Genomic DNA, 27,361 nt, shown 5'->3' with positions numbered 1-27,361 from the left:
ATTTAGATAAGTATTCAAACCCCTGAGTCAATACATGTTAGAATCACCTTTGTCAGTGATTACAGCTGTGAACCTTTCTGGGTCTAACAGCACACCTGGACTGTACGAAACTTGCATATTATTTAAATTCTTCAAGCTTTGACAAGTTGTATTGTTGTATGTGTCGAACTGCTTTGCTTTATCTTGGCCAGGTCGCAATTGTAAATGAGAACTTGTTCTCAACTTTCCTACCTGGTTAAATAAAGGTTAAATAAATTAAAATAGTAAAAGTTGGTTGTTGACCATTAGACAGCCATTTAAGTCTTGCCTTATTTTCGAGTCGATTTAAGCCAAAACTAAGTAACTGCAGTGTATATTGTTTTTTAGGTTATTAAAATATGAAGACTTACTCGTGTTTTGTTTGCCCCAAACAAACCATGTATCCAAGACCTTCAAATGTTTTAATCCTACTTGGTGTAATATCATTTGTGGATTCAAATCAAGTATTTAGTGTGTAAGGACATGTTCCATAATATTGAACAAAATACCACGTCTTGTCTTTATGCTGCTTAGTTTAATTCAGACCAACCACCTCAGTTCAGAAAATCAACATTGTTTTGAATAAATACTTTAGTACACAAAATGCACAAAGATTTATGTCAGTGTTATTTGAAGAATAGTTTATTTTTGGGGTTAATGTTTAATTTCTCCATGCTTCCTCCTGACAGTGCATTGTTGCAGCACAAGAGGGGCCTCATTATAGTTTTATCACACACAAATTATGCCTGATGAAATACACAATCAATGGGATTTACACATTTTGAATTTACATAGAATTTACACTCAATTGAGACTTCAGAGGAGAGAAGACAGGAAAGAAATACAAATCCGCCCAATGAAGAGGAAGATATCCATGTGGTCTCTCTGGTCTATGTTCCTCAGAGAAGATCTCCTGCAAGACAAAAACGGTCAGCCCCAGTGTTCTACTTCCCAGTCGTGTGTGTGTGTGTGTGTGTGTGTGTGTGTGTGTGTGTGTGTGTGTGTGTGTGTTACCGTATGCATGCGTGCCTCACATTTAGCCACAGGTGTAAGCCACATCCAGGTACTTGTAGGTTCCTACACAGGGATCTCCATACAGAGAGTTGGACGCCGGGACGTCACACTGGCTCTTCCCATTACACCTGTGTCAACGACAGGTCCAGGTTAACACTTACAGTCCCGGTTAACACCACAGTCCCGGTTAACACCACAGTCCCGGTTAACACCACAGTCCCGTTTCTACAGTCCAGGTTAACACCACAGTCCCGTTTCTACAGTCCAGGTTAACACTACAGTCATGCATTTCTACAGGTAGAAGTTAACACTACAGTACACTGCAGGTTTCAGTACCTCTTTGCTACCTTACTGGTGGTTATGGATTGGCTCAGGCAGTTGGTGTTGGCTAGTTGGTTAGCGGGCCGATTAAAGGAACACACTAGCTGGTCACGGCGGCCATAGTTGGCACTGTGGATCTGGATACTACCTTCATCTGAGGGAGAGGAGGAAGGAGAAAGGGGGATGAGGTAAGGCTGGATGTCTTTGGTGTACAAGTGATGGTAATAAACAGTGTATAATACTGCTCTACTATATCATCATATGAGATGTGACTACACTGTACAGCAGTGTTGACCAGCTTACAACATTCTAATAGAGCAGCATACTACCCTGCATCCCACTGCTGGCTTGCTTCTGAAACTAAGCAGGGTTGGTACTGTTGAGTCCCTGGATGTGTGACCAGATGCTGCTGGAGGTGGTGTTGAAGGGCCAGTAGGAGGCACCTTTTGCTCTGGTCTAAAAAAAGATCCCACAGCCCTGTGTAGGGTGCAGTCTTTCTGATGGGACGTTAAACGGGTGTCCTGACTCTCTGGTCACTAAAGAGCCCATGGCACATATCATAAGAGTAGGGGTGTCCTGGCTAAATTCCCAAATCTGGCTCTCACACCATCATGGTCACCTAATCATCCCCAGCTTACAATTGGCTCATTCATCCTCCTCTCCCCTGTAACTATTCCCCAGGTCATTGCTGTAAATGAGAATGTATTCAGTCAACTTACTTGGCAAAATAATGTATAAAAATAGAGCCCCAAATTCTCGTGGGGCATCGGAGCCTCACCACATTCAAGTAGGGCATCAGAGCCTCACCACATTCAAGTAGGGCATCAGAGCCTCACCACATTCAAGTAGGGCATCAGAGCCTCACCACATTCAAGTAGGGCATCAGAGCCTCACCACATTCAAGTAGGGCATCAGAGCCTCACCACATTCAAGTCGGGCATCAGAGCCTCACCACATTCAAGTCGGGCATCAGAGCCTCACCACATTCAAGTCGGGCATCAGAGCCTCACCACATTCAAGTCGGGCATCAGAGCCTCACCACATTCAAGTCGGGCATCAGAGCCTCACCACATTCAAGTCGGGCATCAGAGCCTCACCACATTCAAGTCGGGCATCAGAGCCTCACCACATTCAAGTAGGGCATCAGAGCCTTACCACATTCTAGTTGAACATCAGAGCCTTCACACGTGGTGCTGCGTGCTGCCAAGACAAAAACAGGAATTACACACCACACTGGCCACTGCTGGGCAGACATAAATAAAAGACATACATTTTCATAGCAGACATTCGCCTGGTTTAGTGTTTTGTATTAATATACATAGAAACAGACTGACTTGCTGGGAGGCAGGTGTAGGTGGTTTCCAGGTATTTGTAGATTCCAACACAGGGGTCAGAAGTACGGAAGACTTCAGTGTTCACTTCACACACCTGTTTCCCATTGCACCTGGGGGATATCAGGAGGTAAGATGAGCTATGGCTGGGATTTAATCAAACGCGTTGTCAACAAGCATGCAGCGCTTGACATTTAAAGCAAACATTTGCAGTGTTTACTGTGAACATCAGGAAAATTGGCTTTAAAAAGGCACATCGATACTGCAATGTGCTTTTCAACAAAGTGCCTCTGAATCCCAGCATGTCTTTATCAAATAAATACTGACTGTACCTGTGTGAGAGGACCTCCAGGGTGCCCGTCTGTGAACACTGTGTGTTGGTCAGCTGGTTGGCAGGTCGTCCTTCTTTGCAGGTGGTTCCGTCAGTCCTTCCATACAGAGCTCTCTCAATGAAGATCACTCCAGAATCTAGCAGGGCAAGAAAAACAATGTAAAGAAACAGACAGCACTATGGAGAGACCATCAGGATAGAATGTGTGTGTTCTTACCACAGATCAGGAACTGGACGTTTTCTCCATTGTCACAGGTGACCACTCTGGTCGCTGAGTGAGAAACAATCACATATACACTGAACAAAAAATAAAACGCAACAAATGTGTTGGTCCCATGTTTCATGAGCAGAAATAAAAAATCCCAGACGTGTTCCATATGCAAGACAGCTTATTTCTCTTAAATGTTTTACAAATTTGTTTACATCCCTTTTAGTAAGCATTTCTCCTTTGCCAAGATAATCCAGCCACCTGACAGATGCGTCAAATCAAGAAGCTGATTAAACAGTATGCTCATTACACAGGTACACATTATACTGGGAACAATAAAATGTGCAGTTGTCACAAGACAATACCACAGATGTCTCAAGTTGAGGGAGCGTGGAATTGGCATGAATGTCTACCACAGCGGTCGCCACAGAATTTGATGTTAATTTGTCTACCATAAGCAGCCGCCAACGCCGTTTTAGAGAATTTGGCAATATGTCCAACCGGCCTCACAAACGCAAACCACGTGCACCACCAATCCAGGACCACCACATCCAGCTTCTTCACCTGCGAGATTGTCGGATATGCCCTCCGACGAAACATCACATGCAAAGCGTCAATACAGAACTAAGATCAAATCGTACTACACCGGCTCCGACGCCCGTCGGATGTAGCAGGGCTTGCAAATGTTTACAGACTACAAAGGGAAGCACAGCCAAGAACTGCCCAGTGACAAGCCTACCAGTTGAGCTAAATTACTTCTATGCTCGCGTCGAGGAAAGTAACACTGAAACATGCATTAGAGCATCAGCTGATTCAGATGACTGTGATCACACTCTCCACAGCCGATGCGAGTGAAGCCTTTAAACAGGTCAACATTCACAAGGCCGCAGGGCCAGACGGATTACTAAGGAACTTCAAGTTCCTTAGCATCCACATCACCAACAATGTAACATGGTCCAAGCACACCAAGACAGTCAGACTAAAAAGACTTGGCATGGGTCCTCAGATCCTCAAAAGGTTCTACAGTTGCACCATCGAGAGCACTGTGACAGGTTGCATAACTGCCTGGTAAAAGAAAATGATGCGCTCACACACAATCACCAACGTACCTGCAGCTGGTAGTGTACAGCAAACTGCAGCCAGCACTGAAACACATCACACAGCTAGTTCAGCTTTTCTAACCTTGGTCAGTCTCATCGCAATTCTTTACAGAAGAGTAGTGTACAGCATATACAGTAAGTATATAAATAATGTACAGTATATAGTATGGTACTGCGTATAGACAGACATGGGACATCACCTAGTCCTCAGATAATACAGGATGCTGTATATTAGACCTGGGTCATACTGTTGATATTGGACTTCAATTACTTTCTATACAAACTGAAATAGAAACTTCTGGAAAATACTGGAATGTATATTTTAAACGCCCTCAAATACATATTTTGTTACAAGTCAGTCAGTATACTCACAGGTGAACGCAGTCAGTCTGACAAGGAGCATGATGCTGGGTACAGGTGTGGTAGTAGCTGGTTCAGTTGTAGTAGTAACAAGTAAGATGTTACAGATGGTCACCTGGACAAATACACCTAACATTTATTGATACTTGCAAAGAACAGATCCTTGTTTACAAAGCATCAACCAGGAACACAAAGCACAGCAGATTAGCAGTCAACTCAGCAACACAGAACTAAAATCTCAGGCCAGCTCAAACCACATGTACTGTGTGACGGTGCCGTCCTCCCGTTACGCAATCACCACAGCGTGAAGCCCATTTTAGTTATCATTGGGTTTTATTTTCTCTGGGTATCAATCTACCTGTGATTATGTCACGTAATACAGTTTCAGTAAAAAGTTTAGTTATATCTAATTAACCAGTGCTTAATTTTAGCCGGCTGGCACCCTCCTGTTTTAAACATTCGTTGGGAACCTTTTTTGCCAGACTCAGTACCTCTCCCAGAATTTCATTTTTTATCTTCACTTTTCCCAATGTGAATATTATAATAAAAATATATCAAAGTTAATTCGAGTTGCCTCATTGGCAATTCTTCCATACAGGCCATTCCCAATATTTCAAATACAATCACAGGAAAAGACAGGTTGGCTACCAAAATATATTTAATCAGCTTCCAAATATTGTTGTACAATGTAAAAAGGAGAGAGATGGTCTTTTGGCAGGAACATGTCAGACATCTCCTGTGAGATTACTGCCCATCATTGGGTGAGTCAGTGACACTGGTAGCTATTTTCAGTGTCACTGACTTGCCGAATGAAGCGCAGTACTCTCGCCGGGGATGTCTGACATGTTGTGCCAAAACACCATCTCTAGACTAACTTCGTCCTCATATTATAGCCTACAATATATGCGTCTCCACACACCTAGGCCAAGGCTATTGATGGATTCAAGACAAGGTGGTTTTTATTGAGCTCAGAGTCAGTTTGTCAGTGTCAAAGTAGCCTGTCATTGTGATCATTTGTGCACTATTAAAGATTCTGCCAAAGTCAGTCATGTAAAATTATGCAGAATTGCATTCAATGTATTTATATAAAAGGCCACATTTTTCCCAGACCCTAGGCTACAAAAAAAGTTACCCCATGTGTGTAGTTCTACTCTATGCAACTATACACATGCACAATCTGTCCTCAGAACATTTTGTATTATTCTATACTTAAATCCATAACACTCCATTTAGTATGATAAATCACATTTTATATGGTATGAATTAATTTGAGAACATCCATCACCCATTTTGTATGAAACATTACAAATTAAAATGCTTATTATGTTACAAATTTGCAAAAGTAATCAAATGTTACAATTCTAGATAGGAGGTAGGCAGCTGACGTCATATAGCTTGATAACGTTAGCTAGGCGTTACGTTTAGGAGCTAAGGGGTTAAGGTTAGCTAAAAGGGTTCACTAAAAGGGTTAGGGGATGTGTTAGCTAACATGCTAAGTAGTTGCAAAGTAGCTAAAAAGTAGCCAGTACTTGAAAAATTATTAATTACATTTGCCTTATACACCCACCCTGACCAACCACCATGCTTACATTTTTGTCTTAAGTAACCATACTGAATCATTCTAAACGGAGTGTTCCATTTACTTTTACTGCGTATAGTCTGAGACCAGGCTGCAATGCGATGATATGCATACAATGCTTTATTATAAAAGTGATACTCCTTCATGCGTTCCGGTACCTCAGAATTCCCCAGGTCACCACCCCCTTCTCGCGCTCACTTTTTGTTCCGGAACCTACCAATTAAGCACTGAATTTAACAAAGTGTTCATGCGCAGGTCTTCCCATATTCACATAGATGACTACACCATGTGATTGAATCACAAGACAGCATTATATTGTTTTTTCATTTCAATAGTACAATCGCCAGTTACCATAGATTAACATAATTTACGACATTTGCTATGTCATTTGTTGTTTCTTTATTGGACCAATTACACGTGTACACTTTGATTGTTTCAAGTTGTTTGTATTGTTTGCTTATCTCACCCTGAGCTGGCTTGTTTCTCCTGCGTCTCTGAAAGGAGCGTGCTCAGGTATTAATGATTATATATCCTATAGCAGACGTCCCCAATTACATTCAGCCGTGGGACGATTTAGTTTTTCGGGAATTCTATTAATGCCCCTGGCCTGCGCCCCGGGTGATCCCGGTAAGCGTTGATTGCCTTCGTTTTGAACCAGGCCGCCTCCCGGCATTGAGCTGGGTGCCCCAAATTTGGTCGGATGGAGAATTGTACACACCATGCTTACATCACTGGGCCCGTAATCAACCAATCAAACTTTATTGGTATGGTAATATTTACCTAATTTGTCAAATCCTAAAAGAGGGTTAGCAACCTTTTATTGTTCAATGAACGGGGAGAATTACTGTCGGAAGATGGAGGAACCTGGGGTTTTGTTTGACACTACTAGTGAGTCGAGTGAAGCTTATAGTACAGAAAGTGAGAATGAGTGGGTTACAGTGGCGAAGAAAAAGGTAAACAAGAAAAGTAAAGCTATGTTGGAAAATAGGGAACCACTAGACTCGTTTTTGGTCCTAGTCAGGGTTTTGGATGAATGCTACTTGGGAAATCCGTTCATTGTCTCCAGGAAAATCTGTAATGTGTTGGAAGAAAGTGTGGAGTCGGTGAGAGTCACAAGAAGTGGTCTTATTTTTGTTTATGTTTGCGGAGCAGAAGAAGCTGTGTGTTGAGCAGTGGCGACCCGTCATTCAGGACTGGTGGGGCTCTGAGACCAACATTTTTATCAACAAATGTATAAATATTTTTTTTTTGGGGGCTTGCCTGTTTTGCATGTTATTTTGGCATTAATACGTGTCACATGTCAGTTTGAAACAATGTAAACATATATATATATATTGAGTTAATAATAAAGCTGCATACAAACATGGGCTGTGGTTCAAACTCAAAGTAGACAGCCCTCGGCTCTTGGGGGAATCCCTGCTGCTTTGTTTGTCTTTGGTCCAAATGATTCGCCAAGCAAGGGAAGTTTGCAACACAAGCCCCTCAGCCCTCGTTTTTTAATGGAGTTTGCGAGTGTACAATTATGTTCACTTCGGAGCCTGAAAAGCCCCATAATTCAGTTTGTAAACTTAACCTAAACTTAAGCCTGAACTTAACCTCAACGTCAATATGGAGTCAACATACAAATGTAAGTAGCTACCGGTGGCTGAAAACCCAATCATTGCGGGATGAACAGCTGATGAATTTCTGGGCAGAGGCGGTCCATTTAAAATCATTCCTTCCTCCTCGCCCTTTGCCCTGCAAGTGTATACTCGTCAGACGTCTTGATACCTCATCAGAACTGCCCACTTAGTTTGAGGGCTGGGGGATAGGGTATGTCTTTTAAGTGTTGAATGCAGCCATGGTCTCGTTTTTTTGAGTAAGGCAAGTCAAAAATGCAGGAGTTTCAGCCTAGCTCAGTGCTTTCTGTGGTGGTGGGGCTGGACAGCAGAAGATAGGAGTATTGTGCCGTGATTGGCTCAGTGTTCTGTCACTCATGGGGTCCTTACGCAATAGCCAAGCGTAAGTCCTTAGAAAGGGTAGACATCCAACATTTCAGCCAGTGTGCGGGGGCACTGGTTAGTCGGTACACTATCTTTGATTGGACTGATCATATCAACATCTTACTTTCACAATCTTAATTGTGAAATAATGAAGAGAAATATAGATAAAACATATCGGTGCTCATCGGCCATTGGACATAAACATCACACAACAATTTGGAGATCGCAAATTCAACAATGAGTGGTTTGTAAGGAATTGGTGACAGTGCCTAACTGCAAGCGTTGCAGCTGGGAAGTCGGGAATAAACAGCTCAAACTGGGAAAATATATTTTGAACGGTCATTCAACTCAGAATTGTAAATCTGTCATCTTTCTCTTTGATGACAAAATTTGTCCACAAGGACAGCCGTGCCACTTTCCTGTTCAAGCAAATCACAACAAGTGAGTCCAAAAAGGTCTTATGCTGCTTCATAAATGATGTACTGTAGGATACCAGAGAGATATCTCTCTTGTAGCTAAGAAACTAATACTAAGTGTATGTTGTGTAGTAAGCTGTTAGTAGCCCATGTGCCTCACCCTAATAATTTGGTCTATTTTCACCAACGTGGTATTGTAAACACATTGAGAGGTGTTGAGAAAATTGGAAGGAACGAGTGGTGGGGAATAAGCAATGGTAGTAGAGCCACCAAGACCAGTGAAGGCTTCTCATCAACCAAGGGATAGTAAAATGCTACATGTTAAAAAGGTGGACTTAGTATTATTTATTGCAATGATCATAAACTGTACAGCACAAGCGAAGAAGAAGTCTAACAAAATTGGAGTCATTGGAGTCAGGGTGGTGAGGTCTGCCCAACGCATCACCGGGGTCAAACTACCTGCCCTCCAGGCCACCTACAGCACCCGATGTCACAGGAAGACCAAAAAGATCATCAAGGACAACAACCACCCGAGCCACTGCCTTTTCACCCCGCTATCATCCAGAAGAATAGGTCAGTACAGGTGCGTCGATGCTGGGACCAAAAGACAGAAAGAGTTTTCTCAAGGCCATCAGACTGTTAAATAGCCATCACTGGCACATTAGAGGCTGCTGCCCTATATACATAGACTTGAAATCACTGGCCACTTTAATAATTGGAATACTAGTCACTTTAATATTGTTTGACGTTTTGCATTACTCATCTCGTGTGTGTGCGTGTATACTGTATTCTATCCTATTCTACTGTATCTTAGTCTATGCCGCTCTGACATTGCTTGTCCAAATATTGTTATATTCTTAATTCCATTCCTTCCACTCCTTACTTTAGATTGTGGGTATTGTTAGATATTACTTGTTAGATTTGACTGCACTGTTGGAGCTAGAAACACAAGCATTTCGCTACATCTGCAATAATATCTGCTAAATGTGTATGTGACAAATTTAATTTGACCTATTGGATTTCAAGGTAAATGAGTCAACTAGTGTTATAACTGGAAGTCTACAGGAACAATTAGCATGCTAGCTGTTCCTGTTCATCCAACTCTGGGGAAGTAAATAAATAGCCTCATTGCCAAAATCTCAAACTATCCTATTAGTTTGGAAGAAATTAGTCATTGGGGCTAATTACAAGGGGAGCCTTTTTTTGTTGTTGTGGTTATTCTGTAAAATTCGTAGGTGGGACATTTTTAAATGGTCATTTTCCGGATGGAAAAACAGTTTGTCAACTTAAACGACCAAAACCAGATAGAATGAATTCAGAAACAATATTGAACTTAATATATTTTGAATAATACCATCTTTGAGAAGGAATAATCCAATGAAAGCTCCACGGTCAGGGCGAATCAGAAATACAAAAAACAGGCATTCAGGGCACATGCTTCTTGATTGTGTTATGCTTGAGCAGAGGAACACAGCATTAGCCATGGCAGAATGCATAGAATTGCAGGATATTATCTTTAAAACTGCAACATTTTCTCTGCTCAATGAGAAAATGTGTAGAATTGCAGAGAATTTGCTTCATAAAAGCAACATTTTCTACTTTACCCTTCTAGCTATATGGCTGTTCAAGTGTATACTTCCTCTTCCAATGAACTGTGGGGAGGTCAAAATATACAGTATGATGGGGATCCCTGGGTTGCCGGTTTGCCTGAGTGGGGGTCCTTGGGCACAAAGTTTGAAAACCCCTGTATAAAATGGTATAGGCTACTTTCAGTCATTAATTTCTTAGTCTCTCTTTCACTCCTCTCTCAAGAGGACCTGAGCCCTAGAAGCATACCTCAGGACTACCTGGCCTGATGACTCCTGGCTGTCCACCTGGTCGTGCTGCTGCTCCAGTTTCAACTGTTCTGCTTGTGGCATAGCACTTTGTGACATCAGCTGACGTAAAAAGTGCTTTAGAAATATATTTTATTGATAAATGTTTCAGGGTTATTTAATCAGCATTTATTAGTATCAATGAATATTACTATAAATAGTTTTTGATGCGATATTGAATTTGGGTTGAGATTTTGTGACTTAGTATGTAGTCTTGAACTCACCAAAATAAATCCTCTGGCTTCAACCTCATGATCAACTCTAAACTTAGATGATCTACTTACCTGGGTGAGTTTTAGTCGGAGTAAAGTATGTGTGTGTTGAAGCTACATTGAAATGTTATTAACTTTTTGTATTACCAGTCACATTGCGACTAATGGAGAATGAGCAAATGATTACGTTAATATTCCCTTCTCCTGAGCAATGTAGCTTTCATCGGTTGCAATGTATGCCTTTTTCCTTATCAATGATTTTAATTTGCTGTCAAAATCACCTCCATTAAGGACATTTACTGGAAGACCCTGATCAGACACAAGACAATGACACAGTGGATGGGAAATCTATTAAGACTTCATTTGAACATGGATCAGTCACATTTTGCCCGATTTAAGTTACATAATAAATTAATCAATGATTCAAATGGAAAACGGATTGTATTTTTGCCTTTGGGTTGTCCCCAAACTTTCTGGTTACACAGCTAGAATGAGATTGTAACGGTTCTCTTCTTCCTCCTCCTCTGAAGAGGAGGTGTAGCAGGGATCGGACCAAAATGCAGCGTGGTTATTATGATACATGTTTAATAAAAGATGAACAATACAATAACCGTGAAACCCTAAACAGCCTATTCTGGTGCAAACTAACACAGAGACCTAAAGAATATGGCTACCTAAATATGGTTCCCAATCAGAGACAACGATAAACACCTGCCTCTGATTGAGAACCACTCTAGGCAACCATAGACTTACCTAGAGTACTACTCTAACCACAATCCCATTCCTACAAACAACCCCAGACAAAACAAACCACATAAATCCCCAATGTCACACCCTGGCCTCACCAAAATACTAACGAAAACACAGAATACTAAGGCCAGGGCGTGACAGAGATTAAGAAGGATTAGACAGTGAAGTCATCAAATTGAAGATTAACCAGGAAGTATATCGGCATTGGAAGCTAAATTGAACTCCCAATGAATGGAGCTGACCGAAACAATGGAAACAGTTGGCTCCAATACATACGGGTCTTGTTCATGACATCTCCGTCTAATCCCTCTTTCTCTCATTTTTTAACCTTTATTTAACTAGTCAAGTCAGTCAAGTCAGATTTAGGGGAAGAGCTTTCACTGATTCAGATGAACACCCACTTTCACAGTAATTGTCCTCTGTTACAAAATGTTGATTTATCACCGTCTCTAATGTTCTTGGTATACCGTTTCCTTTTGTGAGATGAAGGAGATGCATGAAATGATGTTTATTGCCTGTTTACATTGAATAATAATTTACCCTCCAATATCCCTGTGTTTTGGCTTTGTTGGTATACCCCAGGTTTTGTGGAGGGAAGACTGTTGGAAAAGCATTCCACATGAAGCCGGTTGAGAGAATCCCAAGAGTGTGCAAAGCTGTCAGTACTTTTTTGGTTACTACATGATTCCATGTGTGTTATTTCATAGTTTTGATATCTTCACTATTATTCTACAATGTTGAAAATAGTAAAAATAAAAACCCTTGAGTAGATGTGTCCAACCTTTTGAATGGTACTGTAGATTTGAGCAATAAAGCCTGAGGTGTAGTATATGGCCAATATACCACGGCTAAGGGCTGTTCTTATGTGCGACAGAGCGCCTGAACACAGCCCTTAGACGTGGTATATTGGCCATATATCACAAACTCCCGAGGTGCCTTATTGCTATTATAAAATAATTACCAACGTAGTTATAGCAGTAAAAATAAATGTCATACCAATGGTATACGGTCTGATATACCATGGCTGTCAGCCAATCAGCTTTCAGGGCTCAAACCACCCAGTTTATAATTTAGTTTTGACTACTGTAAATATGAGCACCCACTGCTTTTTGTATGTGTAGACTACCATCTTCTTTGGACGCCAGGTCCTGGTCAATTCTTCATGGACAACTGGAAAGAATTGAACATTTTCTTCTGTTCATGCTGCTGGGTTGGACAGTGAGGTAGTGACAGATACTACAATAACTCAGGTCTGTGTGTAGAGTGCCTTCAGAAAGCATTCATACACCTCGACTTACTCCACTTTGTGTTACAGCCTGAATTCAAAATGGATGACGAAATAAGTCTCACCCATCTACACATTTAATACATTTTTTGCAAATGTATTGAAAATGAAATAGAAATATCTCATTTAGATAAGAACAGGGCTCCGGGCAGCCGAGCGGAAATGGAGGAAAACTCGCCTCCCTGCGGACCTGGCATCCTTTCACTCCCTCCTCTCTACATTTTCCTCTTCTGTCTCTGCTGCTAAAGCCACTTTCTACCACTCTAAATTCCAAGCATGTGCCTCTAACCCTAGGAAGCTCTTTGCCACCTTCTCCTCCCTCCTGAATCCTCCTCCCCCTCCCCCCCTCCTCCCTCTCTGCAGATGACTTCGTCAACCATTTTGAAAAGAAGGTCGACGACATCCGATCCTCGTTTGCTAAGTCAAACGACACCGCTGGTTCTGCTCACACTGCCCTACCCTGTGCTCTGACCTCTTTCTCCCCTCTCTCTCCAGATGAAATCTCGCGTCTTGTGACGGCCGGCCGCCCAACAACCTGCCCGCTTGACCCTATCCCCTCCTCTCTTCTCCAGACCATTTCCGGAGACCTTCTCCCTTACCTCACTTCGCTCATCAACTCATCCCTGACCGCTGGCTACGTCCCTTCCGTCTTCAAGAGAGCGAGAGTTGCACCCCTTCTGAAAAAACCTACACTCGATCCCTCCGATGTCAACAACTACAGACCAGTATCCCTTCTTTCTTTTCTCTCCAAAACTCTTGAACGTGCCGTCCTTGGCCAGCTCTCCCGCTATCTCTCTCAGAATGACCTTCTTGATCCAAATCAGTCAGGTTTCAAGACTAGTCATTCAACTGAGACTGCTCTTCTCTGTATCACGGAGGCGCTCCGCACTGCTAAAGCTAACTCTCTCTCCTCTGCTCTCATCCTTCTAGACCTATCGGCTGCCTTCGATACTGTGAACCATCAGATCCTCCTCTCCACCCTCTCCGAGTTGGGCATCTCCGGCGCGGCCCACGCTTGGATTGCGTCCTACCTGACAGGTCGCTCCTACCAGGTGGCGTGGCGAGAATCTGTCTCCTCACCGCGCGCTCTCACCACTGGCGTCCCCCAGGGCTCTGTTCTAGGCCCTCTCCTATTCTCGCTATACACCAAGTCACTTGGCTCTGTCATAACCTCACATGGTCTCTCCTATCATTGCTATGCAGACGACACACAATGAATCTTCTCCTTTCCCCCTTCTGATGACCAGGTGGCGAATCGCATCTCTGCATGTCTGGCAGACATATCAGTGTGGATGACGGATCACCACCTCAAGCTGAACCTCGGCAAGACGGAGCTGCTCTTCCTCCCGGGGAAGGACTGCCCGTTCCATGATCTCGCCATCACGGTTGACAACTCCATTGTGTCCTCCTCCCAGAGCGCTAAGAACCTTGGCGTGATCCTGGACAACACCCTGTCGTTCTCAACTAACATCAAGGCGGTGGCCCGTTCCTGTAGGTTCATGCTCTACAACATCCGCAGAGTACGACCCTGCCTCACACAGGAAGCGGCGCAGGTCCTAATCCAGGCACTTGTCATCTCCCGTCTGGATTACTGCAACTCGCTGTTGGCTGGGCTCCCTGCCTGTGCCATTAAACCCCTACAACTCATCCAGACGTTCAAGAGCCCGTCTGGTGTTCAACCTTCCCAAGTTCTCTCACGTCACCCCGCTCCTCCGCTCCCTCCACTGGCTTCCAGTTGAAGCTCGCATCCGCTACAAGACCATGGTGCTTGCCTACGGAGCTGTGAGGGGAACGGCACCTCAGTACCTCCAGGCTCTGATCAGGCCCTACACCCAAACAAGGGCACTGCGTTCATCCACCTCTGGCCTGCTCGCCTCCCTACCACTGAGGAAGTACAGTTCCCGCTCAGCCCAGTCAAAACTGTTCGCTGCTCTGGCCCCCCAATGGTGGAACAAACTCCCTCACGACGCCAGGACAGCGGAGTCAATCACCACCTTCCGGAGACACCTGAAACCCCACCTCTTTAAGGAATACCTAGGATAGGATAAAGTAATCCTTCTCACCCCCCCCCTTAAAAGATTTAGATGCACTATTGTAAAGTGGCTGTTCCACTGGATGTCATAAGGTGAACGCATCAATTTGTAAGTCGCTCTGGATAAGAGCGTCTGCTAAATGACTTAAATGTAAATGTAAATGTATTCAAACCCCTGAGTCAATACATGTTAGAATCACCTTTGTCAGTGATTACAGCTGTGAACCTTTCTGGGTCTCACAGCACACCTAGACTGTACAAAACTTGCACATTATTTAAATTCTTCAAGCTCTGTCAAGTTGGTTGTTGACCATTACTAGACAGCCATTTAAGACTTACCTTATTTTCGAGTTGATTTAAGCCAAAACTAAGTAACTGCAGTGTATATTGTGTTTTAGGTTATTGTCCTGCTGAAAGGTGAATTTGCCTCCCAGTGTCTGTTGGAAGCAGACTAAATCAGGTTTTCCTCTAGGATTTTGCCTGTGTTTAGCTTATTCCATTTGAATTTTTATCCTCTTGCCGATAACAAGCATACCCACAACATGATGCAGCCACCAGCATGCTCGAAAATATGAAGACTGGTACTCGGGTTTTGTTTGCCCGAAACATAAACCATGTATCCAAGACCTTCAAATGTTTTAATCCTTCTTGGTGTAATATCATTTGTGGATTCAAATAAAGTATTTAGTGTGTAAGGACATGTTTCATAATATTGAACAAATTACCCAAAGTCTTGTCTTTATGCTGCTTAGTTTAATTCAGACCAACCACCTCAGTTCAGAAAATCAACATTGTTTTGAAGAAATACTTTAGTACACAAAATGCAAAGTATTATGTCAGTGTTAATTGAAGAATAGTTTATTTTTGGGGTTAATGTTTAATTTCTCCATGCTTCCTCCTGACAGTGCATTGTTGCAGCACAAGAGGGGCCTCATTATAGTTTTATCACACACAAATTATGCCTGATGAAATACACAATCAATGGGATTTACACATTTTGAATTTACATAAATTTTACACTCAATTGAGACTTCAGAGGAGAGAAGACAGGAAAGAAATACAAATCCGCCCAATGAAGAGGAAGATATCCAAGTGGTCTCTCTGGTCTATGTTCCTCAGAGAAGATCTCCTGCAAGACAAAAACGGTCAGCCCCAGTGTTCTACTTCCCAGTCGTGTGTGTGTGTGTGTGTGTGTGTGTGTGTGTGACCGTATGCATGCGTGCCTCACGTTTAGCCACAGGTGTAAGCCACATCCAGGTACTTGTAGGTTCCTACACAGGGATCTCCATACAGAGAGTTGGACGCCGGGACGTCACACTGGCTCATCCCATTACACCTGTGTCAACGACAGGTACAGGTTCACACTAGTCATGTTTCTACAGTCCAGGTTAACACTACAGTCCAGGTTAAAGGTAGGAGGGGGAAAAAGAGGTGTTCTCTTGTTCATCAGCTTAGTGTTCAGGCTCTTTGTTAGGCCTGCAAATGATGACAGTACTCTAATCAACTGGGCTAACTGTCAAGTTGAATCACCGCTATTATTAAGAGTCCTATCAAATAAAGTAAAAATGTAATACACAGTTTAGCAGATGGTATGGCGGGTGCAGAGAAATGCGTATGTTCCTATCAATCAATGCAGTAAATGTCCAACAAGCACACAATAATGAAACCTTTTTAAATGTTAAAAATGTTGTACAGCAGTAGATATGTAAATAGTATGTAATCATTATTAAAGTGACCAGTGTTCAATGACTATGTACGTAGGGCAACCGTCCCTGAGTAGCTGGCTAGTGACAGTGACTAAGGGACAGAGTTGGGTCCCCAGTCCACCTGGCCGTGCTGCTGCTCCAGTTTCAACTGTTCTGCCTGTGATTATTATTATTTGACCATGCTGGTCATTTATGAACATTTGAACATCTTGGCCATGTTCTGTTATAATCTCCACCCGGCACAGCCAGAAGAGGACTGGCCACCCCACATAGCCTGGTTCCTCTCTAGGTTTCTTCCAAAGTTTTGGTCTTTCTAGGGAGTTTTTCCTAGCCACCGTGCTTCTACACCTGCATTGCTTGCTGTTTGGGGTTTTAGGCTGGGTTTCTGTACAGCACTTTGAGATATCAGCTGATGTACGAAGGGCTATATAAAGAAATTTGATTTGATTTGAGTTAACACTACAGTCCAGGTTAACACTACAGTCCAGGTTAACACTACAGTCCAGGTTAACACTAACGTCATGTTTCTACTGTCCAGGTTAACACTACAGTCATGTTTCTACAGTCCAGGTTAACACTACAGTCATGTTTCTACAGTCCAGGTTAACACTAGTCATGTTTCTACAGTCCAGGTTAACACTAGTCATGTTTCTACAGTCCAGGGTAACACTACAGTCATGCGTTTCTAATAGTACACACTGCAGGTACAATACCTCTCTGCCACCTTACTGGTGGTTATGGATTGGCTGAGGCAGTTGGTGTTGGCTAGTTGGTTAGCGGGCCGATTAAAGGAACACACTAGCTGGTCACGGCGGCCATAGTTGGCACTGTAGATCTGGATCGTTCCTTCATCTGAGGGAGATGAGGAGGAGAGGTAAGACTGGATGTCTTTGGTGTGTTCTAGTGATGGTAATATAAACTGTATATAATACTGCTCTACAATGCTATTATATAATTTATATATCATCATATGAGAGGAGAATAGATTGTATAGCAGAGTGTTGACAAGCTTACCACATTCTAGAACATTAGAGCCTTACCACCTTCTAGTAGAGCATCAGAGCCTTACCACATTCTAGTTGAACATCAGAGCCTTACCACATTCTAGTTGAACATCAGAGCCTTACCACATTCTAGTTGAACATCAGAGCCTTACCACATTCTAGTTGAACATCAGAGCCTTACCACATTCTAGTTGAACATCAGAGCCTTACCACATTCTAGTTGAACATCAGAGCCTTACCACATTCTAGTTGAACATCAGAGCCTTACCACATTCTAGTTGAACATCAGAGCCTTCACACGTGATGCTGCGTGCTGCCAAGACAAACAGACAGGAATTACACACCACACTGGCCACTGCTGGGCAGACATAAAAAAAGACATACATTTTCATAGCAGACATTAGCCTGGTTTAGTATTTTGTATTATTATACATAGAAACAGACTGACTTGCTGGGAGGCAGGTGTAGGTGGTTTCCAGGTATTTGTAGATTCCAACACAGGGGTCAGAAGTACGGAAGACTTCAGTGTTCACTTCACACACCTGTTTCCCATTGCACCTGGGGGATATCAGGAGGTAAGATGAGCTATGGCTGGGATTTAATCAAACGCGTTGTCAACAAGCATGCAGCGCTTGACATTTAAAGCAAACATTTGCAGTGTTTACTGTGAACATCAGGAAAATTGGCTTTAAAAAGGCACGTTGATACTGCAATGTGCTTTTCAACAAAGTGCCTCTGAATCCCAGCCTGTCTTTATCAAATAAACACTGTGTGACTGAGTGTACCTCTGAGAGGACCTCCAGGGTGCCTGTCTTTATCAAATAAATACTGACTGTACCTGTGTGAGAGGACCTCCAGGGTGCCCGTCTGTGAACACTGTGTTGGTCGGCTGGTTGGCAGGTCGTCCTTCTTTGCAGGTGGTTCCGTCAGTCCTTCCATACAGAGCTCTCTCAATGAAGATCACTCCAGAATCTAGCAGGGCAAGAAAAACAATGTAAAGAAACAGACAGCACTATGGAGAGACCATCAGGATAGAATGTGTGTGTTCTTACCACAGATCAGGAACAGGACGTTTTCTCCATTGTCACAGGTGACCACTCTCGTCGCTGAGTGAGAAACAATCACATATACACTGAACAAAAAATAAAAACGCAACAAATGTGTTGGTCCCATGTTTCATGAGCAGAAATAAAAAATCCCAGACGTGTTCCATATGCAAAACAGCTTATTTCTCTTAAATGTTTTACAAATTTGTTTACATCCATTTTAGTAAGCATTTCTCCTTTGCCAAGATAATCCAGCCACCTGACAGATGCGTCAAATCAAGAAGCTGATTAAACAGTATGCTCATTACACAGGTACACATTATACTGGGAACAATAAAATGGGCAGTTGTCACAAGACAATACCACAGATGTCTCAAGTTGAGGGAGCGTGGAATTGGCATGAATGTCTACCACAGCGGTCGCCACAGAATTTCATGTTAATTTGTCTACTATAAGCAGCCGCCAACGCCGTTTTAGAGAATTTGGCAATATGTCCAACCGGCCTCACAAACGCAAACCACGTGTACCACCAATCCAGGACCACCACATCCAGCTTCTTCACCTGCGAGATTGTCGGATATGCCCTCCGACGAAACATCACATGCAAAGCGTCAATACAGAACTAAGATCAAATCGTACTACACCGGCTCCGACGCCCGTCGGATGTAGCAGGGCTTGCAAATGTTTACAGACTACAAAGGGAAGCACAGCCAAGAACTGCCCAGTGACAAGCCTACCAGTTGAGCTAAATTACTTCTATGCTCGCGTCGAGGAAAGTAACACTGAAACATGCATTAGAGCATCAGCTGATTCAGATGACTGATCACACTCTCCACAGCCGATGCGAGTGAAGCCTTTAAACAGGTCAACATTCACAAGGCCGCAGGGCCAGACGGATTACTAAGGAACTTCAAGTTCCTTAGCATCCACATCACCAACAATGTAACATGGTCCAAGCACACCAAGACAGTCAGACTAAAAAGACTTGGCATGGGTCCTCAGATCCTCAAAAGGTTCTACAGTTGCACCATCGAGAGCACTGTGACAGGTTGCATAACTGCCTGGTAAAAAGAAAATGATGCGCTCACACACAATCACCAACGTACCTGCAGCTGGTAGTGTACAGCAAACTGCAGCCAGCACTGAAACACATCACACAGCTAGTTCAGCTTTTCTAACCTTGGTCAGTCTCATCGCAATTCTTTACAGAAGAGTAGTGTACAGCATATACAGTAAGTATATAAATAATGTACAGTATATAGTATGGTACTGCGTATAGACAGACATGGGACATCACCTAGTCCTCAGATAATACAGGATGCTGTATATTAGACCTGGGTCATACTGTTGATATTGGACTTCAATTACTTTCTATACAAACCGAAATAGAAACTTCTGGAAAATACTGGAATGTATATTTTAAACGCCCTCAAATACATATTTTGTTACAAGTCAGTCAGTATACTCACAGGTGAACGCAGTCAGTCTGACAAGGAGCATGATGCTGGGTACAGGTGTGGTAGTAGCTGGTTCAGTTGTAGTAGTAACAAGTAAGATGTTACAGATGGTCACCTGGACAAATACACCTAACATTTATTGATACTTGCAAAGAACAGATCCTTGTTTACAAAGCATCAACCAGGAACACAAAGCACAGCAGATTAGCAGTCAACTCGGCAACACAGAACTAAAATCTCAGGCCAGCTCAAACCACATGTACTGTGTGACGGTGCCGTCCTCCCGTTACACAATCACCACAGCATGAAGCCCATTTTAGTTATCGTTGGGTTTTATTTTCTCTGGGTGTCAATCTACCTGTGATTATGTCACGTAATACAGTTTCAGTAAAAAGTTTAGTTATATCTAATTAACCAGTGCTTAATTTTAGCCGGCTGGCACCCTCCTGTTTTAAACATTCGTTGGGAACCTTTTTTGCCAGACTCAGTACCTCTCCCAGAATTTCATTTTTTATCTTCACTTTTCCCAATGTGAATATTATAATAAAAATATATCAAAGTTAATTCGAGTTGCCTCATTGGCAATTCTTCCATACAGGCCATTCCCAATATTTCAAATACAATCACAGGAAAAGACAGGTTGGCTACCAAAATATATTTAATCAGCTTCCAAATATTGTTGTACAATGTAAAAGGAGAGAGATGGTCTTTTGGCAGGAACATGTCAGACATCTCCTGTGAGATTACTGCCCATCATTGGGTGAGTCAGTGACACTGGTAGCTATTTTCAGTGTCACTGACTTGCCGAATGAAGCGCAGTACTCTCGCCGGGGATGTCTGACATGTTGTGCCAAAACACCATCTCTAGACTAACTTCGTCCTCATATTATAGCCTACAATATATGCGTCTCCACACACCTAGGCCAAGGCTATTGATGGATTCAAGACAAGGTGGTTTTTATTGAGCTCAGAGTCAGTTTGTCAGTGTCAAAGTAGCCTGTCATTGTGATCATTTGTGCACTATTAAAGATTCTGCCAAAGTCAGTCATGTAAAATTATGCAGAATTGCATTCAATGTATTTATATAAAAGGCCACATTTTTCCCAGACCCTAGGCTACAAAAAAAGTTACCCCATGTGTGTAGTTCTACTCTATGCAACTATACACATGCACAATCTGTCCTCAGAACATTTTGTATTATTCTATACTTAAATCCATAACACTCCATTTAGTATGATAAATCACATTTTATATGGTATGAATTAATTTGAGAACATCCATCACCCATTTTGTATGAAACATTACAAATTAAAATGCTTATTATGTTACAAATTTGCAAAAGTAATCAAATGTTACAATTCTAGATAGGAGGTAGGCAGCTGACGTCATATAGCTTGATAACGTTAGCTAGGCGTTACGTTTAGGAGCTAAGGGGTTAAGGTTAGCTAAAAGGGTTCACTAAAAGGGTTAGGGGATGTGTTAGCTAACATGCTAAGTAGTTGCAAAGTAGCTAAAAAGTAGCCAGTACTTGAAAAATTATTAATTACATTTGCCTTATACACCCACCCTGACCAACCACCATGCTTACATTTTTGTCTTAAGTAACCATACTGAATCATTCTAAACGGAGTGTTCCATTTACTTTTACTGCGTATAGTCTGAGACCAGGCTGCAATGCGATGATATGCATACAATGCTTTATTATAAAAGTGATACTCCTTCATGCGTTCCGGTACCTCAGAATTCCCCAGGTCACCACCCCCTTCTCGCGCTCACTTTTTGTTCCGGAACCTACCAATTAAGCACTGAATTTAACAAAGTGTTCATGCGCAGGTCTTCCCATATTCACATAGATGACTACACCATGTGATTGAATCACAAGACAGCATTATATTGTTTTTTCATTTCAATAGTACAATCGCCAGTTACCATAGATTAACATAATTTACGACATTTGCTATGTCATTTGTTGTTTCTTTATTGGACCAATTACACGTGTACACTTTGATTGTTTCAAATTGTTTGTATTGTTTGCTTATCTCACCCTGAGCTGGCTTGTTTCTCCTGCGTCTCTGAAAGGAGCGTGCTCAGGTATTAATGATTATATATCCTATAGCAGACGTCCCCAATTACATTCAGCCGTGGGACGATTTAGGTTTTCGGGAATTCTATTAATGCCCCTGGCCTGCGCCCCGGGTGAACCCGGTAAGCGTTGATTGCCTTCGTTTTGAACCAGGCCGCCTCCCGGCATTGAGCTGGGTGCCCCAAATTTGGTCGGATGGAGAATTGTACACACCATGCTTACATCACTGGGCCCGTAATCAACCAATCAAACTTTATTGGTATGGTAATATTTACCTAATTTGTCAAATCCTAAAAGAGGGTTAGCAACCTTTTATTGTTCAATGAACGGGGAGAATTACTGTCGGAAGATGGAGGAACCTGGGGTTTTGTTTGACACTACTAGTGAGTCGAGTGAAGCTTATAGTACAGAAAGTGAGAATGAGTGGGTTACAGTGGCGAAGAAAAAGGTAAACAAGAAAAGTAAAGCTATGTTGGAAAATAGGGAACCACTAGACTCGTTTTTGGTCCTAGTCAGGGTTTTGGATGAATGCTACTTGGGAAATCCGTTCATTGTCTCCAGGAAAATCTGTAATGTGTTGGAAGAAAGTGTGGAGTCGGTGAGAGTCACAAGAAGTGGTCTTATTTTTGTTTATGTTTGCGGAGCAGAAGAAGCTGTGTGTTGAGCAGTGGCGACCCGTCATTCAGGACAGGTGGGGCTCTGAGACCAACATTCTTATCAACAAATGTATAAATATATTTTTTTTGGGGGGGGGGGGGGCTTGCCTGTTTTGCATGTTATTTTGGCATTAATACGTGTCACATGTCAGTTTGAAACAATGTAAACATATATATATATATATTGAGTTAATAATAAAGCTGCATACAAACATGGGCTGTGGTTCAAACTCAAAGTAGACAGCCCTCGGCTCTTGGGGGAATCCCTGCTGCTTTGTTTGTCTTTGGTCCAAATGATTCGCCAAGCAAGGGAAGTTTGCAACACAAGCCCCTCAGCCCTCGTTTTTTAATGGAGTTTGCGAGTGTACAATTATGTTCACTTCGGAGCCTGAAAAGCCCCATAATTCAGTTTGTAAACTTAACCTAAACTTAAGCCTGAACTTAACCTCAACGTCAATATGGAGTCAACATACAAATGTAAGTAGCTACCGGTGGCTGAAAACCCAATCATTGCGGGATGAACAGCTGATGAATTTCTGGGCAGAGGCGGTCCATTTAAAAATCATTCCTTCCTCCCTCGCCCTTTGCCCTGCAAGTGTATACTCGTCAGACGTCTTGATACCTCATCAGAACTGCCCACTTAGTTTGAGGGCTGGGGGATAGGGTATGTCTTTTAAGTGTTGAATGCAGCCATGGTCTCGTTTTTTTGAGTAAGGCAAGTCAAAAATGCAGGAGTTTCAGCCTAGCTCAGTGCTTTCTGTGGTGGTGGGGCTGGACAGCAGAAGATAGGAGTATTGTGCCGTGATTGGCTCAGTGTTCTGTCACTCATGGGGTCCTTACGCAATAGCCAAGCGTAAGTCCTTAGAAAGGGTAGACATCCAACATTTCAGCCAGTGTGCGGGGGCACTGGTTAGTCGGTACACAATCTTTGATTGGACTGATCATATCAACATCTTACTTTCACAATCTTAATTGTGAAATAATGAAGAGAAATATAGATAAAACATATCGGTGCTCATCGGCCATTGGACATAAACATCACACAACAATTTGGAGATCGCAAATTCAACAATGAGTGGTTTGTAAGGAATTGGTGACAGTGCCTAACTGCAAGCGTTGCAGCTGGGAAGTCGGGAATAAACAGCTCAAACTGGGAAAATATATTTTGAACGGTCATTCAACTCAGAATTGTAAATCTGTCATCTTTCTCTTTGATGACAAAATTTGTCCACAAGGACAGCCGCGCCACTTTCCTGTTCAAGCAAATCACAACAAGTGAGTCCAAAAAGGTCTTATGCTGCTTCATAAATGATGTACTGTAGGATACCAGAGAGATATCTATATTGTAGCTAAGAAAGTAATACTAAGTGTATGTTGTGTAGTAAGCTGTTAGTAGCCCATGTGCCTCACCCTAATAATTTGGTCTATTTTCACCAACGTGGTATTGTAAACACATTGAGAGGTGTTGAGAAAATTGGAAGGAACGAGTGGTGGGGAATAAGCAATGGTAGTAGAGCCACCAAGACCAGTGAAGGCTTCTCATCAACCAAGGGATAGTAAAATGCTACATGTTAAAAAGGTGGACTTAGTATTATTTATTGCAATTATCATAAACTGTACAGGACAAGCGAAGAAGAAGTCTAACAAAATTGGAGTCATTGGAGTCAGGGTGGTGAGGTCTGCCCAACGCATCACCGGGGTCAAACTACCTGCAATGTAGCTTTCATCGGTTGCAATGTATGCCTTTTTTCCTTATCAATGATTTTAATTTGCTGTCAAAATCACCTCCACCTTAAGACTAGGGCTGAATACTGCCCCCTTTGGAGGAAATGCGTGCCCATAGTAAACAGATTTTTTTTTTTTTTCCAAAATTGCTAATATATGCATATAATAATAATTATTGAATAGAAAACACTCTAACGTTTCTAAAACTGTTTAAATTATGTCTGTATGTAAAGCAGAACTCTCAGGGCAGCCTTTCTCCCAAACTCTCTCTTGTCAAGATAAAAATTTGGTCAACTTTGACTTCATCGCCCCCACCCTTCCCAAGCAGCTACGGATCTGGGAACAGTTTGTATGTGTTCAGCGCGATGTCTGCTTTCAAATGGGGCGTTCATTGTGAGAATCTCGCACGCCCTCGTCTTTTGGCGGGCTAAAACGTTCGGGTCACGCGAAAATACATGCACTCTATTGCGCGCGGCTGATTTGGAGCGCTTTCTTTTTCCAAGAAACACCAATTGATGTCGGTTTGTCTGTTCACGCTGATCATTGTTTTACACGTCTAAAACATCCTAAAGCTTGATTCTGCACTTAGTTTGACCAGTTTAGTCGACATATAATATGTCATTTTGAAGTTTTGATGCGCAAGAGTGCGGGACCAGAAGTCATTTTGGGTGCATTTCAGCTGAAGCTGTTAGCATATGCTAATACAGAGACACACAACTTGAAACCAAACGATGTATTGGGTAAGTATGACTCCTTCTACGTCTTCTGATCGAAGAACATCAAAGGTAAGGGAATATTTATGTGGTTATTTTGGGTTTCTGTGGACTCCAAACGTAGAGGAGACATACTGCTAATATCTGAGAGCCGTCTCATATTATAGCCTAGTGAACGAATTCTGTAACGTTAAAAATAAATGTAACACAGCGGTTGCATTAAGAAGTGTATGTTTGTAACTATATGTAGAACATGTATATTTAGTCATGTTTATTGCTTGTTATCTGACGTTATCTGTCGGAGCTATCATCATTTCTCCGGACATTTCAGTAGCATTTTTTGAAAATGTTGTCATTGTAAACAGAGATTTATGGATATAAATGGCATATCCTACTTTTAAATGTTATATTTTCTGGGACAAAATGGCTGCCTCTTGTCTTTTGTTTCGGTGGTGGTCTAATATAAATATGTGCTATGTTTTCGCCGTAAAACATTTTAGAAATCTGACTTGCTGGGTAGATGAACAAGGTGTTTATCTTTCATTTGAGCTATTGGACTTGTTAATGTGTGGAGGTTAAATATTTCTAAGAATATTTTTTGCATTTTGCGTTATGGTAATGAGCTTGAGCCTGTAGTCACGATCCCGGATCCGGGATGGGTAGCATCAAGATTAAGGACATTTCCTGGAAGACCCTGATCAGACAAGACAATGACACAGTGGATGGGAAATCTATTAAGACTTCATTTCTTAATGTTTTTTTACAATACAATTTGAACATGGATCAGTCACATTTTGCCTGATTTAAGTTACATAATAAATTAATCAATGATTCAAATGGAAAACGGATTGTATGTTTGCCTTTGGGTTGTCCCCAAACTTTCTGGTTACACAGCTAGAATGATATTAAGAAAGATTAGACAGTGAAGTCATCAAATTGAAGATTATCCAGGAAGTATATCGGCATTGGAAGCCAAATTGAACTCCCAATGAATGGAGCTGACCAAAACAATGGAAACAGTTGAATCCGATACTTACAGGTCTCGTTTATGACATCTCCGTCTAATCCCTCTTTCTCTCATTTTTTATTTTTGAACCTTTAACTAGTCAAGTCAGTTAAGTTAATATTCTCCTCACATAAGTCAGGTGATATCAGAAGAGATTTAGGGGAAGAGCTTTCACTGATTCAGATGAACACCCACTTTCACAGTAATTGTCCTCTGTTACAAAATGTTGATATATCACCGCCTCTGTTCTTGGTATACCGTTTCCTTTTGTGAGTTGAAGGAGATGCATGAAATGATGTTTATTGCCTGTTTACATTGAATAATTTACCCTCCAATATCCCTGTGTTTTGGCTTTGTTGGTATACCCCAGGTTTTGTGGAGGGAAGACTGTTGGAAAAGCATTCCAGATGAAGCCGGTTGAGAGAATCCCAAGTGTGCAACACTGTCAAGGCAAAGGATGGCTACTTTTGAAGAATCTAAAATATATTTAATGTAAAACTTTTTTGGTTACTACATGATTCCATGTGTGTTATTTCATAGTTTTGATTTCACTATTATTCTACAATGTTGAAAATAGTAAAAATACCCTTGAGTAGATGTGTCCAACCTTTTGAATGGTACTGTAGATTTGAGCAATAAGGCCTGGGGTGTAGTATATGGCCAATATACCACGGCTAAGGGCTGTTCTTATGTGCGACAGAGCGCCTGAACACAGCCCTTAGCCGTGGTATATTGGCCATATATCAAACTCCCGAGGTGTCTTACTATAAACTAATTACCAATGTAGTTATAGCAGTAAAAAATGTACCATGATATACCATGGCTGTCAGCCAATCAGCTTTCAGGGCTCGAACCACCCAGTTTATAATTTAGTTTTGACTACTGTAAATATGAGCACCGACTGCTTTTTTGTACGTGTAGACTACCATCTTCTTTGGACACCAGGTCCTGGTCAATTCTTAATGGACAATGTAAAGAGTTGAACAGAAGAAGAAAATATTCATGCTGCTGGGTTGGACAGTGAGGTAGTGACAGATACTACAATAACTCAGGTCTGTGTGTAGAGTGCCTTCAGAAAGCATTCATACACCTCGACTTACTCCACTTTGTGTTACAGCCCGAATTCAAAATGGATGACGAAATAAGTCTCAC

At 42.1% G+C, this 27,361-nt stretch overlaps 1 protein-coding gene and 1 pseudogene across 2 annotated transcripts; both read right to left on the bottom strand.

The window, feature by feature from the left end:
• Window positions 1-624: 624 nt before the first annotated feature.
• Window positions 625-6,834, bottom strand: LOC115117007 (L-rhamnose-binding lectin CSL2-like). Of its 2 annotated transcripts, none has more exons than XM_065027835.1 (10): window positions 6,729-6,834; window positions 4,696-4,798; window positions 4,333-4,368; window positions 3,233-3,286; window positions 3,017-3,152; window positions 2,688-2,797; window positions 2,509-2,553; window positions 1,369-1,507; window positions 1,053-1,160; window positions 625-931 (listed from the first exon to the last, which is right to left on the bottom strand). In XM_065027835.1, the coding sequence occupies exons 2-9, from the start codon at window positions 4,724-4,726 to the stop codon at window positions 1,055-1,057; spliced, it is 657 nt and encodes a 218-aa protein (XP_064883907.1). In that variant the 5' UTR covers window positions 4,727-4,798; window positions 6,729-6,834; the 3' UTR covers window positions 625-931; window positions 1,053-1,054. The 2 variants fall into 2 exon arrangements, with proteins under 2 accessions (XP_064883907.1, XP_064883908.1); XM_065027836.1 differs by having other exon boundaries at window positions 4,696-4,812; window positions 6,729-6,820.
• An 8,821-nt stretch (window positions 6,835-15,655) lies between these two features.
• Window positions 15,656-22,183, bottom strand: LOC135575190 (L-rhamnose-binding lectin CSL2-like; annotated as a pseudogene).
• Between the last annotated feature and the right edge of the window lie 5,178 nt (window positions 22,184-27,361).

The sequence above is a fragment of the Oncorhynchus nerka genome, linkage group LG14, assembly GCF_034236695.1.
Source record: "Oncorhynchus nerka isolate Pitt River linkage group LG14, Oner_Uvic_2.0, whole genome shotgun sequence".
Lineage (NCBI taxonomy): Eukaryota > Metazoa > Chordata > Actinopteri > Salmoniformes > Salmonidae > Oncorhynchus > Oncorhynchus nerka.
The sequence above is the reverse complement of the archived record's forward strand: the minus strand, read 5'-3'. Positions and strand labels throughout refer to the sequence as shown.